At 49.0% G+C, this 15838-nt stretch overlaps 1 protein-coding gene across 2 annotated transcripts; it reads right to left on the bottom strand.

Annotated features, from left to right (window-relative positions):
• Positions 1 to 308: 308 nt before the first annotated feature.
• On the bottom strand, positions 309 to 15599 carry RGCC (regulator of cell cycle). Of its 2 annotated transcripts, NM_001102276.2 has the most exon segments (5): positions 309 to 682; positions 2387 to 2449; positions 5064 to 5171; positions 14524 to 14709; positions 15358 to 15581. In NM_001102276.2, coding segments are annotated over 5 exon segments (414 nt in total). In that variant the 5' UTR covers positions 15407 to 15581; the 3' UTR covers positions 309 to 674.
• Between the last annotated feature and the right edge of the window lie 239 nt (positions 15600 to 15838).

Here is a 15838-nt window from a genome sequence, read left to right as displayed (position 1 = left end):
AACTCTCACAACATTGTTAATTGGCTATACCCCAGTACAAAATAAAAAGCTTTAAAAAAAAAACCCCACAATCCTCAAATTAAAATTTCCCACCAACCATATGCCAGAATTTCCCTTCAGAGTGCAGAATGAGCTTCAAAGTAATACTTTCTCTCACTAATCATCCCACTGACTAGTGCAACGTGGCAGCACCCAGAGTCCCCATTAGAAGTCAAGAGGTATGTTATTTCCACTTGAACACCACCTGGATGGAAACATACTGAAAGAAACCAAGAGGGGGAAAAAAGGAAGGCTTCCAAAAGACAGACTCCAGTTCAAACTTTATTTGCATACAAAAATATATTATAATGGGGAAAGCATATTACTGTTTCCAACTATATATAATTAATTACAAATATTTTCATAAAAGCATTTTAAATTACAGAGAAGCTATGTTTTAAGAGGAAATACAACATTAGCATGAGTCATCTGCTCTAATACGCTGCAAGCAGGTAAACAAAGTCAGTCTCTAACCTGCCCAGAGATGAGCCCAAAGGTGTTTTTAGGACGAGCCTGGTGGTGGGTGAGCAACATCTCTGCCCCCTCCAGCAGCATATTCTGTAGCTGATTTCATCAGGTCCTCTGAGCTTTCTGAAACTTCTCCCTTAGGATGGAAGGACCCAAAACTTCTTGTTTCACATGCCTGTCAATAGGAGACAGAGAAGGTGATCCACTCGCAAAAGCTGACAATTCCTATGCTTAACCATGTGCTTCCCAGGCGGCACAAGTGGGAAAGAACCCGCCTGCCAATGCAGGAGACCAAGAGATACAGGTTCGATTCCTGGGTCGGGAAGGTCTCCTGGAGGAGGGCATGGCAACCCATGCCAGTATTCTTGCCTGGAGAATCCCATGGACAAAGGAGCCTGGTGGGCTACGGTCCGTAAGATCGAAAAGAGTTAGACACGACTGAAGCGACTTAGCTCACATGCTTAACCGGAGCACACCTCCCAGACAGGCATCCAAGCACCAAACTTAATGGCAGGCTTCCCCTGTAATGTACGTCTGAAGAACTGGTATGACTGGGCAGCCTGCTGCAATTTTCATGACGCCAACAAGCACGTTCCACGGGTCTAACACAAAATGTGTTGCAATTACAATCATCTCTGTCAAAACAGACCTTGGTCTTCTGATGGAGGATGGTATGGGTGATAACGTCTTCTAGTACACAGAAATTGCAGAAGAACTTCCCACCTAATAGTAGGTAGGTCTGTCTGAAACCTTGTTTAAGAACAGAATTCTTTTTAAGTAACCAGCTTTGGATCTATTTTTTCAGATCCTATCCAGCTATTTAGCATAGCACAGCATAAGATATGGAAAACTGACTCTTTCATTGTAAAATGGAAGGGGCTAAGATGAAATTCTCCAGGGCTGCTCTGTGACTGAACAAGGCCCCCCAAGGGTAAGTTGTGGAAAGTGTCATCCAGGAAACTCCAGCTGACCCTTCTGGCACTTGTGAGCCTGTTCTTTGGAAGTGGAATGTGTGGATTGATTCTCGGGGTCCTTTCTTCCAGGCACCCCCATGGCAATTATGATCTGATACCTTCAGTTCTCAAAAATTTTGGTCACAGAGAATGGGGTGCCATTAGCGTAACTGACAAATGGGAAACGGGGTACCAAATACCTGATCCAGGTCTTTCAGTAACTGGTGTAGGTCTTTGGTTATAAGATCTCCCCAAGCCAATTTTCTCTTTGGGAACCCAACCCTCTGGAAGTCAGATCAAACCCCTGGCTCTAACTTGTGAAGTTTTCTCCGACCCCTGAGATTGAACCCTCTGGTTTGTCAGTATAATGCTGTTCAGTCGTGAGGTTGTGTCTGACTCTTTGAGACCCCATGGACTGTAGCCCACCAGGCTCCTTTTCCTCCACTCTCTCCCTTAGTTTGCTCAAATTAATGTCCACTGTGTCAGTAATGCTATCTAACTGTCTCACTCCCTTCTCCTTTTGCCTTCAATCTTTCCCAGCATCAGGGGCTTTTCCGATGAGTCAGCTCTATTAATCAGTATAATACTCGGTGGTCAATAAGCTGATTTCTTTTCTGAAAAAGCCTGGCAGGCCATCATGCTGGGAAGGCTCCAACCTCACTTTAACTACTACTTTACTCTCCACTTCTCAAACAAAATGCCATTGTTTGTTGGGGGCCAAGTTCTCACTGGTTGCAAAGGCAGTCAACTTCAATGCCAGCTTATCCTCAGGATTTCTTTCTGAGCCACTAGGGTCCTGTTTCTGAACCTAAAAACACCTTATGATATAACTTCCTGCCACAGACAAGCTGGTAAACATCACTGCACTTTATCAGAGGTGCTGGTTGGTTTTGTTTTGTTTTTTAAACTACCAGGCATGTACTCACTTGCTAAGGTTCTGTCCAGATCAGCAATAAAGTCTTCTAGCTCTTTTGTATCTCCAAGTTTGGCTGAAAAACAAAGAGTTCAGGTTCAGTTTCTATATTCAAGACAGCTGATGAATCTGATTTTTCCAGAATTATATGACCCTCATCTCTCTGTCTTCTGAGATTTTATTAAATAGTGTCCTGTACAAACCCTAAGTGGTTGCTCCAAAGTTTACTTACAAGCAACTCAGAAGCTTTTTCTGAAGATTAGCCTAAATGTTTCTTTCTGAGTTTTGTAGTTCATCATCCCCCCATCCCCCACCCATATCCCAGCAGCCTGGAAGAAGTATCTCTCTTCGCTACTTTAAAAGCTGGGAGGTGGAGGCTTCCCTGCAGTCCAGTGGTTAAGAATCCGCCTCCCACTGCAGGGGACAAGTGGATCCCTGGTCCACAAAGATCCCACGTGCCGCGGAGCAAAGAAGCCTGTGTGCCACAGCCACTGAGCCTGGGCTCTGGTGCCTATGAAACAGAACTACTGAGCCCGCGTCCCTAGAGCCCCTGCTCCACAACAGGAGAAGCCCCTACAACGAGAAGCCCCTGCACCACAATTGGAGAGCGAGCCCCTGCTCACCACGCCGAGAGAAAGCCTGTGCGCAGCAGCGAAGACCCAGCACAGCCAGAAATAAATAAAATCGAGAAGCAAACAAACAAGTTGGAAGGTACAGTGAGACAGGGACAGGGAAGGAAGATTGAAAGTTTTAACTCTCTGATTGTGTAGAATTTGAGTTAGCAGCCAAAATATTCGGGAAGCAATGCAGTGTGTGGAATGCACACCCAGAGTCCCTACTTCCTGCTCAACTTCTCTGACGCAGTCTTGTTCACACTATCACTCCAGGGCAGTACTTCAGCCCACGTGGTGCCCCCAGGATGGAATTCACTAAGCGCTACTGTTCCTTGTCAAAAGGGTACAGGGAAGGCGACAGGGGGCTCCTGGGTCTGGGCGGCCTTGTGCCATGCAGGTGCCAACACAGGGTAACAAGGCCCCACCGTGATCTTGTTCCATCCACATCCTAAGACTTGTCCTTCTTTCTGCGTGTCTTGCTTTCTCCTCTAGAGCTCATTGTTCATGCCTTCTCTGGATGCACGTCTTTATTAATCAGACCCCTCAGTAGCACATGCTCGAGCTTAGTCGCCTCCGATTCTTTGCGATCCCACGGACTGAGCCCACCAGACTCCTACAGCCAAAGGACTTCCCAGGCAAGAATACTGGGGTGGGTTGCCATTTCCTAATCCAGGGAATTTTCCTGACCCAGGGATCAAACCCACATCTCTTGTGTCTCCTGCCTTGGCAGGCGGATTCTTTACCACCTAGGAAGCTGGCTACAAATAACTCACTGTTTTTAGCTTTTAAAGTCAATTTGCCACTAGGGCTTTTTTCCCCCTCTTTAATTTCTACCTCTAGAGGATCAGGTAGCAAATCTGGGCTTGTTTTAAGCCACTTTCTAGACTGTTCTGTCTCTCTCAATTCAACAGATCCATTACAGACGGAGGGCTGGACAATGGCGGAATTCCCAGGGGCTGCTGGCTTTGCTATGTGGGGAGGAGAACTTTAAAAGGTCTCTTTTGAAAAAGGGTGAAATTCTGCCTTCCTGCCTGAGTGAGAAAATGATGAAATCTTCATATTTCTTTTTAACTATGTTCCATTTTTATTGCATTCTGCAACTATTTTCAGTGAGTGTAACATTTCTTAAGGGGAAAAAAAACTCCTTTTGTTTTCAAAGGGCACTTGCCCAATAGAACATTCAGCTCTCTGGCTGGAGACAATTTACTTAGCTCCAAAATATAAGAAACTGTTCATGCATCTTTAAAAACTTTTTTGTCTATTAATATCGCAGTAGAGGCAGGCTGAAGCTGCTATTTTGAATTATGTTAGATCATCACTTGTTTCATAATGATGACCCCATTTAATTGCTAAATTGGTCATCTGAGAGCATTCTTTAAAGAGTTAATGCAATTAAAAAAAAAAAAGAACTCAACTTTCTGCAAATCCTAACTGCTGAGTTTTACATTCTAGAACCAGCCAGTCTAGGAAAGCACTATCATTTAGCACCGAATTGATAACAACACACAAGAGAAAACAACGTCTGCAGTCTGCACATTTTCTTTCTCCCACGGTTTCTCTACATCGTTTCCTGAATAAAAAAGTGCAAGTGTTAGTGGCTCAGTTGTGTCCGACTCCTTGCAACCCCATGGACTGCAGCCCACCAGGCTCGCCTGTCCATGGGATTCTCCAGGCAAGAATTCTGGAGTGGGGAGCCATTCCCTTGTCTAGAGGATCTTCCTGACCCCGGGGACTGAAACGGGATCTTCCTGCATTTCGGGTGGATTCTGTAACATCTGAGCCACCCATCCCCTGCCACCCACCAGTTACCTGATTTCACTTTCATGCTGATCAAAATTCTGAGAAATAACAAAATCTACTCTACACTGTACTGTACAAAGACACTGCTGCTGCTGCTGCTAAGTCACTTCAGTCGTGTCCGACTCTGTGCGACCCCAGGTATGAAGATATTAGTCTTCTCTATTTGTTTTGCACATTTGGAAAAGACTGGTTAGGGGTAAGGCAGAAGAGAGAAGAGGCTGAGGAGTAGAGGGAATAAAGAAGCCAAAAAACTCACATTCCAACTAGTAGACTTACCTTTCCGAGCAGGAGCAGAAGAACAGAGCAGAGCTGGAGTGCTGTCTGTTGGAGAATTCAATTTTTCATCACTGAAGCTGAAGCTGTTCCTATAAAGCGATTCAGCACCTTTCAGGAAAGAAAACATAACTCATTAGAAATGGTTTATCAGTCTCCTAGTCTATTGATAACCAACAGTGTTTCTCCAAAGGGAGCAAAGTTATTAAAAAAAAAAAAATTTGATTTCCAGATTTTATATTTGTTGTTGTTTAGTTGCTAAGTCATGTCCGACTCTTTGTGATCCCATGGACTGCAGCATGCCAGGCTTTCCTGTTCCTCACTATCTCCTGAAGTTTGCCCAAGTTCACGCCCATTTTATATTTATGCTCCTAAATTTGAGACAGGAGAGTATGCCTGTGTATGTGTGAGTGTGTGTCTCCAATCAGGCACACCAAAGGTCCTTGCTTCCCTAAAAAAAGAAGGGTCAACAGGACCATCATGACCAGACCAGCCTCCTTTGCAACACATGGGTGCCCACTGCCCAGGTGTCTGACAGCTAAGCCAACGTTTGGCCGATGGAGGCCAGGGGCGGGGGGCGGGGGTGGCTTGGGATGTGAGACATAAGGAACCATCTTTCCTGAAAAATGTCCCTTCAGCTCTCTGAACCCCCTAAAATACAAAGTTAAGGTTGGATCCCACTACTTAATAATCCTCCCTGTCTGCTCACCAGAGAGTCTTTGGCATGGTCTTTCCTGAGCTCCTGTATTCTGGGGATAAGCTAGAAGGTCAAAGACAAAGATTTCTTCTCCTGGAGGCTGTGGATTACAAACACGTTGGGTGACTGGGTGGCTCCATTGTCCTGCTCCTGAAAACAAGAGCGAGGCAAGGTACCAGAAGCAAAGCTGAGCTGAGCATCTAGGAAATCATCTCAGCTACCAAGTATTTGGGAGCCCTGGAACAAGACAATGTCTCTGGGCCCTTGCTTGTGTGTGTGTGTGTGTGCTTGATCACTCAGTCGAGTCCAACTCTTTGCGACCCCATGGGCTGTAGCCTCCTCTGTTCATGGGATTCTTCAGGCAAGAATACTGGAGTGGGTTGCCATTTCCTTTTGGGGGTGGGGGGTGGGTTTTCTTACAGAATGGACTTGAAGGATGACTCAGTCCACCTTCCCATTATACAGATGGGCCTTTGCTTACCCATCTGTAAAATGGGAAGGTGGACTGAATGATCCTTAAAGTCCCTTCCAGCTCTGAAGTTCTGAGATCCTATTTCTGAGTCCTGCCAAGGGAAAGGAAACCAACCCCAACCAGCCCAGTCCTATGGTGGTGACACAGAAAGGGCGCTCACTGCTGGCTGAGCTGTACCAACTCAAAGACTCAGAGGCAGAGCCGGCGGTGGAAGCAGGATGTGGCCTCTGAGGTCACAGATGAACAGCCTTCCTGGTTAAAACAAAACACAAAGCCTGGCACGAGGGTAGCACAGACGTGCTCTGGGAAGGCTGCTCAGGTGCAAGAGGGCAGCTGAACCAAAATGGCCAGGCCGGGCTCCCTGTCCTCCTCGGGATGCACCTGGTTTCATCCAATCGCCTCCAGCTCAGGAGGAGGCAAAACCATCTTTCTTTGCTCCTCTTAACTCAAAAGGAACAGGACTCAGTGACAAGAGACAACCAGAATAAAAGACAGCTTTCAGAAACAGAAGGTTCTGGCCTGAAGAGAATTCCTCTTCATCCCTAAAGAAGGCACCTCACGGGTCCCCCATGGCCCCTAGGAGGTGGTCCCAGGCCATCTTGTCTTCCTGGCCAACACACCCATCACGTTCAGTTTTCCAAACACATACAACCCTCGCGGTTGATCCTTCCTTCTTAGGTCCAGTCCAGGCCACCTAAAAGGACCACAAGCCTTTTTCAGGGCTTTGATGACGAACACCTACTGAGATCTGAAACTCTGAATGTTAGGCTTACATTTCCGCAAAAATGTATTTCCCAGAATAGTGGTCCTTTGAGAAGAACTGCATGGTCCCTGGACCCTGAGACACACTGAGCCCCTTGGAGGGTCCTCTGATGAAACTCCGACGTGCCTGAGATGTCTTGTGATAAACAAGCCGGCTTAGCCCTATTTGGCGGTTTCACGTGCCCACGGGACACTGTTTTGGTGGCACCTCTGTTATTATCTCCCGGGACACTTGTACTCGGTGAACTCAAAGTGGGAAGCCCTCGCGCTGGCTTGTCAGCTGAGCCCCACTCGAGCGATGCGGGTTTTCTCAAGTGAAGGCCTTTCCCCCCGACACACGGGAGAGCAGTCATGCTCACTGCAGACCCACCACGTCATCTTACCACCTGTCACCTCATAAGAGGCAAGGGAATCGCCATAAATAGAACCCAAGAGACTTGTGGGGAAAAGGCGAAACGAGCCTGAGGGGCAGGAAAACCACAGACAGCCCAGGGCGGGCAGGCCTCAAGACCGGACCCGGGAGCCAGGAGGAAGGCATGCAGGTCTCTGCCACAGTGCCTTTGGCTGCAAAGGGCCCCGCGAGCATCGCCCTCTTCCCGGGCCCCGCAGGCGGCACCCTGGCCTCCACCTTTCAGGGGCGGTTGGCCCCGCCACAGTCACCACCCTGCCTCCCCGGCATTCCTGCACCCGGTCCTGCACCCGGGCCCTGGTTCTGGGCCTCACTTCTGTCCTGCCCCAACTCCCCAGAAATTTTACATCGACGTATACTTACCCCTTGGGGACGGGGAAACACACACACACACACACAATTTGTTTGCTTCACACACCAAGTAGACCAAGTGCTATTGAGTTTGGGAGAAAGTAATGAACTAGACATGGAGATGGTCCCCGAAAAATGGTAGGGAACAGGAATCCGGTGGGGATTCACGACTCCTCAGGTAACTCGGTTGCTTTAGGGGACCCTGCAGAGTCACACTGCACCAGGACATCACCACAGCTCACGGCTCACCCTTTAGAGCCTGGGGCTTAAATTCCTTTTTGTATTAAATTCCTTTAATTATTTTATTAAGTAATTATTTAATTACTAAATTTAATAATAATATTTATTATTATTAATTGATATTAATTAATATTTTAATTATTAAATATTTATATTATATATTGTAATTTATATTATATAATATTAATTAATAATATTTATTATTATAATTAATTGATGTTAATGTTTTAATTATTAAATATTTAATAATTATTTAAAATATTAAATAATTAGTAAATTATTTTATTAAATTCCTTTAATTATTAAATTCCTTAAATTCCTTTAAGTATTTTCCTCAACCTCAGGAAATGTATATAGACAAGCTGACTGCTCCTTGACTGGCAGATTCAGCTGCAAACTACTGAGCCAACCTTTCAAATAATCAGGAGTTGCCTCTAATTGATAATGAGCTCAGGCTACTCTCACAATGAGACGGAGGGGGGGGAAAAATCCTAGTTGCTGTCCCCCTAGAGCTGTGTGGCACCGAGGCCGTGTGATGCTGTGCGAGTCACTTCGTCTCGGAGCTTCAGTTTCTTTTAAGAAAGGGGGATAAGAAACCCAGGCGCTCCGTGTGCTGCCTATGGTTTTCAGGCTTTATTTTTTCAACAAACTGGAGGAAGGCATGCTCAGAAGAAAGGCCACCACAGGGAATAATAAGACTCCAGATTCTGGGGCCAAGCTTCTTCCTCTTCTTTAGAGAGTAGCAAAACTCTTAAGAAAAAAATTTATCTTCAGAGGCGCCTTAGAACAAACCTCCCAAGAACAATCCCACCAACACAGAAGTAATCCAACCTCTCTCAACCCTTTATCCAATAAAGTTTCATTCCACAGTGAATAAGATTGCATGCTAGGTGTAAATTAAAAGGGAAGCAAAGCTTGCCTTCCTGTTCTTTTCACTCCCCTAGAACTCGATTTCTTGCAAAATAACAGCCAGTTAGTCTGACAAGTGACAGCAATGTGTTGCTGGCTGATAGCATAGTAATGTACTATTGCCCGCCCAGTATCAGTCACTGCCATTAATAAGGGCTCAAGGGACATATAGCAGTGATGATCTGGGGACCCCTGGCAGGTGGCAAGGCTAGATATTGCAAGGCCTTACAACATCTACCGCCATCAGCTCCGCAGTCCCATCAGAAATGTCCTTGGCAAGTCGAACTGGCACCCTGAAGCCAGGAACCTCAAATTCAGGGAGCAAGTTTGCTAAGACATCATCAAAAGAAATGTGAGCATATTAAATATTCGAACATCTTAACCATAGGAGCGCCCACAAAGCTTGGAAAACCTGGCTATAAAAACAAAGACTTGTTTAAAAGGTAGACGTGTTGTTTTCATTTGGGGGTGGGGAGAAAGGTAATTTGGGGGTTGGCACCAGCGTGTGTTACTCCAGAGGGAAGGAAAACCACAGACAGTAACCGTGGCCCGGAGCTCCTGTAAATATAGAACAATCCCACATGTTTCAGGCAAGCAAACCATAGTAATTAACTGAGAAAAAGAAAGCCTTGGACCTGTTTCCCTTTCGCCACAGGGAATGGTTTGTGCGGGGTGGGGGAGGGGGTCAGCTCTCCCACTCAACAGCTACATCCCAACAGCTACACCGATAGAATAAGAACGCATTTCTCAATCTCACCACTATTGTTCCAGCTTCTCTTCTGGGGCTGCTCGGTCCCTCTATATGCCTTCAGGTGTCCACCAGTGATGGGGCTTCCCTGGTGGCTCAGCGGTGAAGATTATGCTTGCAACGCAGGAGCCTCTGGAGACCCAGGTTCCGATCCCTGGGTCGGGAAGATGCCCTGGAGGAGGGCACAGCAACTCACTCCAGTATTCTTGCCTGGAGAATCCTACAGACAGAGGAGCCTGGCGAGCCACAGTCCATAAGGTCACAAAGAGTCAGCCACGACTGAAGCGACTTAGCACACACATGCATACACGTCTACCAGTGACACTTGTTCACACCAGGACACCCTGAGGGCTCCGAACCCCTCATTCCCTCTCGGGTTGAACAAGTTCAAGTCCTGGCCTCAGTGGCTCTTACGTCAGATCAGCTAGTAGGCTACCTGTCACGTGTGCCCCCCAGGTCCTCTCTCCCAGGGTCAAGCTAGAACAGTCAAGGCAAAGAAATACAGACGATCTAGGTCTTGCACAAGCTGCTGCTGCTGCTAAGTCCCTTCAGTCGTGTCCAACTCTGTGCGACCCCATAGACGGCAGCCCACCAGGCTCCCCCATCCCTGGGACTCTCCAGGCAAGAACACTGGAGTGGGTTGCCACTTCCTTCTCCAAAGCATGAAAGTGAAAAGTGGAAGGAAAGTCGCTCAGTTGTGTCCGACTCTTCTCGACCCCATGGACTGCAGCCCACCAGGCTCCTCCGCCCATGGGATTTTCCAGGCAAGAGTCCTGGAGTGGGGTGCCATCGCCTTCTCTGTTGCACAAGCTAGAGAAGCCAGTTCCTCATTCCCTCCAATGGCCCAACAGAATCATAAAAGCCCCAGCATGCAGAGTAGACCTTGGACCTTTTCTGTTAAGAAGCAAAAAACTTCCCCCCTCAAAGGAAAAAGGAACCTCCAATCCATCAAAGATGTGAGTTCACATCACCTTTTAAAGTGCCAGTTAATATTGGAAACTTCCTGTAAAATCAATCTGTGGAATCATAAATTAACACTTTGGTTAAAATTTAGTATATGATGAGTTAAAATGTTATTGAACACATTTGAGAAGTCACGATGTATACATACAGTGCTGAAAATACTGAAAGAACAACAGGGTTTTCGAGCTAAGTTCAAATCAAAGATGTTCACCATGCCTGCAGCATGTCTGAGGATCAGGCTTGAACTTCACTGCCCCGGCTCCTAACCGAGCTGCCTTCCACTGCTAAAGCTGAAACTGCTCTCACGAAAATGCCTGGTGTTGACTGTTGGAACCAAAATCTAGAAGAAAAGTACAATTCTCATCAAGCCCGATTTGAATCGCTCCTAACGTGAAGTTGCCTCGCCACTGTTACAGTGGTCCTCTTCAAGTCTTAGGAGGATTCCCTGTAAGTAGAAACAGGAAGACATATTTCCTTATTAAACATCCGCTCTTCTCTCCAATGGATGTAACTTGCTTCTCTGGTTAAAAGAAGGAATGTCTAGTTTTTCTCCTTTGGATGCTAGCAACCAATTTTTTAATTGAAATGTAGTTGATTTACAATATTGTATTAGTTTCAAGTGTACAGCAAAATGATTCAGATACACATATATACTCTTTTTTTATTCTTTTCCATTATAGGTTATTACAAGATATGGAATATAGTTCCCTGTGCTACACAATAAATCCTGCTGTTTCTCTGTTTCATATATGGTAGTATGTATCTGTTAGTCCCATACTCCTAATTTATCCTTCTCCCTGCTCCCCCCGCCCTCAGTAACCTTGTTTCCTATGTCCGTAAGAGTCTGTTTCTGTTCTGTATATAAGTTCTTTGGTATTATACTTTTAGATCCCACATATATGTGATATCATAGAACATTTGTCTTTCCCTCTAAATTTTTTTAAGAGAAAAAGAAAGGTTCTTCAAAAAAGCAGGAATGCAGTGGGTACGTCTTCAGAGTGATGGAGTTGTAAAATGCAGAGCGAAAAACCAAAGTCCCAAAGGTTCAGAGCTTCGTGGGAGCTTCATAATAACATGTTCATGCAAAACATTGGCCCAAATGTATCTGGCCTATGTGACACACCATGGCATGTGCATTTTATTGTTCTCTTAAAAACATCAAACAGGGCAAATATTTTCTTTCTAATCCTGAGCTTATGGATGTTTCTAGTGAGTGAAAGTCGCTCAGTCATGTCGACTCTTTGCGACTCCATGGACTATACAGTCCATGGAACTCTCCAGGCCAGAATTCTGGAGTGGGTAGCATTTTCATTCTCCAAGGGATCTTCCCAACCCAGGGATCGAACCCAAGTCTCCCACATTGCAGGCGGATTCTTTACCAGCTGAGCCACAAGGGAAGCCCAAGAATACTGGAGTGGGCGGCTAACAGCATCATTAAATAGAATCCTTTCCATTTCACAGCTAGAGAAACTAAGGCCCACTCCTCATGCAGGGCCCCAACAGAGCTCAGCCGTGGCTCCATGGACCCAGCGAGGGGGCCACGGCCTTGAAGAGACACCTTCAAACATGACCATGATTGACAAACAGGCACGTGATCCCTGTCCAAGTCTATCCAGGAGGGCCTGGTTTCCATACCAGCCAGCCATCCACGGTGACAGACAAAACCTTAGAGACTGTCCAAGTGGTTCCACTATTTAATCAGAAAAAAAGGAGACAATAGGGCCTGCATTGCTGGACTGTGGTAGGGAACGTGGGAGATAGCACATTTAAGGCTAAGCAAAGAGCTTGCTAATCGTGGACTAATAGATAATAACAGTAATCACAGAAAAGGCTTGGCAAAAGAGAGCTGCTCTTACTTCCATCATCCTAGGGTGTCTCCTTTTTGCTGGGGAGATCCTACATTTCAGTAGGACCCACCTCTCTCAAATACTCTCTTCCACAGAAAAGCACTGAACAGATAGATGAGTATAACAAATGTCTGTGATCCACTCTTGGCGGCAATTAAGACACGTATTATGCATCCTCAAGAAATGACTATTTAGATACACAGCGCTTCTGCCAAGACTATTTCTAACCAGCCTCGTGAGGGCCAAACTACACATTTATAGGAAAGACTAATGTCATCCAAGCCTTCTTCATACCCTCCCGTTTACTTCTCTAACCACCAAACCAAGGGTTAGTTTAGCAGTTAACAACAAAGGCAGAAAACACAGTCCACACACCCTAAGAAAAACTACAGACCATTCCAAACAATCTCCCCTGAAGCTGTGAAGAATGTGTTTCGAGTGCCTTTTCTTTGAGGCCCCCCTGAAAACGGATCCCAGATCTGAAATCCTACCCAGGGGGAGTTGCAATCACCCATGAATGAGTGAGCTCAGGCCCTATTCTAGCCAAGTGCAGCTGTGGTTTAGAATGGAGCTGTTCTTTGCAAGAGAGCAACCCTGAACACACTGTGCCAGCTTTCTTTCCCACGGGGGAGAGAATTTGTACTTGATGAATGTGCCCCAGTAGAAGGAGACACATTTAAGTTTGGCTACATACATTGAGACAAATTTCAAAATTTTCTCGACTTCCCTTTGAAATTGAAAATAAGCGGTCTGGTCATTAGCAACAAAGTCCAAACATACAGAATGGAAAATTAACAGCAGATGATTCCATTCCCTTTCACCTCAAAAGCTGCAATTAGATCTAACCCTTGGGCAGGGCTGCCAAGGCAAGTCAAGCTGGAACTCTTAAGTTTCTGACTCCAGGCCTGAACTGGATGGCCAGTGCTCTTTATTCCTTTTCAGGAGGACAGCTCATGTGTAAGTCCAAGACTGTATCTTTGCCTGTAACAAGGAGAAGCTTCAGATGGCAAAAGAAGGGAATCACAAGGAAAGCTCATTGTTTTTACTTCCAGAGTAAAGGGCAGCAAAGGGAGTGACATTTTGGCAAGTAACCCATCTAGGGAATGAAACCTCAAGAATTATCCAGTAGTGTTCAAAATTCACTTTGAAAAATAGTAAGTCATGCGGGTTGGGAAAAACGACAGTCACAGAAGATTGAAAAGTCACCCAGTTTGCTGTTTGATCCTACAGGACATTTGAGGTCCTGGAAAAAGTGGCCTTTCTTTATAACAAGGTGATTTAGGGCAGCCTGGGGGGTGGTCTCCACCATGAAACAGTAAGCAGGAAGCAGCTCTGCGTCCATCTGCTCTCTACCGGCACCCACCCACCCACCCACCCACGCCGCCGCCCCCGCCCCAGCCCTCTCCCACCCTATCCCCTCTTCCTCCCCACCCCCAGCCCCAGACTGGGTACCGGGGTGGGGCCGGGAGTCTGAGCCAGCAGTTCACGTCATGGACCTGCCTGAAGGATGAGGGACACTCTCTAAATACTTGGACTTGGCAGTGCTAGGATTCTTTCAAAACTTCGGACAGTGTAATACCAAGTTCGGCGGGCTCAGGGCCAGGAGAAAGTGCAAGAAGCGTTTCAAACACCCCAAGAACGGGAGCTTAAGAAACCTTTCCTGGTTTCACCAATATGTCCATCCTGCGCCCTCTCGGGGGCCCTGGACCCCACGCCTGTGGCGCTTTCTCCACATCCTCTGAAGATGCCGCTGAAAGCGGCAAGGAGCAGGGAGAGGGCGCCCTGGGGAGGCCCTCCTGGGTCCTGACACCTGCCGGCGGGCGGCGTGGAGCCCAGCCTGCCTTCCGGAGACCGCCCTGCGGGGTCTGGTCCCTGCCGGCCTTGCGGCCCCGGAGACTCCCAGAGTCCTAGAGACGGCGCTGGGCTTCGGGGCTCGCTCGGCCGGGCCCCCAGCCCGCGGTTTTCCCGATGAGCACGCGGAGCCCCGAGCCCTGGGCGCTCCCCCGCGGGCCGGGTGCCCGGAGTGCCCGGGGCGCGACAGCTTCCGCGGCGGCGCCACACTCACTCTCGGAGTCGCTGAAGCCGCTGCTGTCACTGACGCTGGCGCTGCTGCGCCGCTTCATGCGCTCCAGGTGCTCCTCGTAGCGGAAGTGGCGCTCGTGGAAGGGCGACGCGAAGTCGGCCAGCACCGCATCAAACTCGCACAGCGCGTCCGTCAGGTCCCCCGCGTCGGCAGAGTCCAAGGCCGGGGCTGCGCAGAGGCGGAGGGCGCGGGTGAGGGCGGGAGCCGGGCCACGGTGGGGTCCCGCGTCCCGCCGGCGCCCGCGGGGTACCCGAGGGTCGCCAGACCACGTGGACTGCTTTCCGGCCGGGGTCGGGCGGGGTGGGGCAGCCCGCGATCGCCGCCGGCCGCTGGCTGTTACCGTTCAAGACTCCACCGCCCCCTGAAATGCGCGCTAGCATCGCGCCCATTTTAGAGATAAAGAAACTGAGCCTCCACCCGGGGGAGTTGCAAGTCAAAGGTCACGCCGCTAAGCCGCACGGCCGAGCTCTTTCGGGTGGTGGACGGATCCCCACGCTCGCGGCCCCGGGGGCGGCGGGAGGACTGAGTCAGGATGCGCCCGTGACGTGTCCCCCAGCCGGGCGGGGGCAGAGGGGAGGCAGGGGGAGGGATGGAGAGAGACTACGCGGGACCCTGCTTCTTTCGCCCCCAGCCCCCTGCAAGTAAGTGAAGTCGCTCAGTCGTGTCCTACTCTTTGCGACCCCGTGGACTGTAGCCTACCAGGCTTCTCTGTCCATGGGATTCTCCAGGCAAGAATACTGGAGTGGGTTACCATTTCCTTCTCCAATGCCCGGGTTTAAGGAGACCCACCCCCCACCCCCACCCCTCGCCACTCACCTGCGGCCGCGGCGGCCGCGGGGCTGCCCTGCGCGGCGGGCGGCTTCATGGGGGGCTCCGCCGGCGCGTGTCGCTGAGGGGCCGGAATCCTGCGAGGTCTGGGCGCTGGGGTCGTGCAGACGTGCGTGCTGCTCGCGCCGTCCCCTCTCCGGGCAGCGTCCCGCTCAGTCTGCTCCCTCGTCCGGCAGTGCTCCAGCCGCGCCGCTGCCGGCACCGCGCGCCCGCCCGCCCTTTCCCGGGTCTCCTCCGCCCGCGCGCCCCGAAGTCTTATAGCCGCGGGCGGGGGCGGGCTGGGGCGGGGCCGCGGGAGCCGGGCCGCCGGGTCTGTCCCCGCCGCCGCGCCTCGGATGCCTCTGTCCCCACCCCGGGCACCGGGCACCGCCCTCGCCACGCGCGCGCCGGGGAACCGCGGTGACGCCCAGTCGCCCGAGCCCGGGTTACAGCCCCAAATATTTACCCGCCGCTTCCCCCGCGCGCCCTG

The sequence above is a fragment of the Bos taurus genome, chromosome 12, assembly GCF_002263795.3.
Source record: "Bos taurus isolate L1 Dominette 01449 registration number 42190680 breed Hereford chromosome 12, ARS-UCD2.0, whole genome shotgun sequence".
Classification (NCBI taxonomy): Eukaryota; Metazoa; Chordata; class Mammalia; order Artiodactyla; family Bovidae; genus Bos; species Bos taurus.
This window is presented reverse-complemented; position numbering and strand designations above follow the sequence as displayed.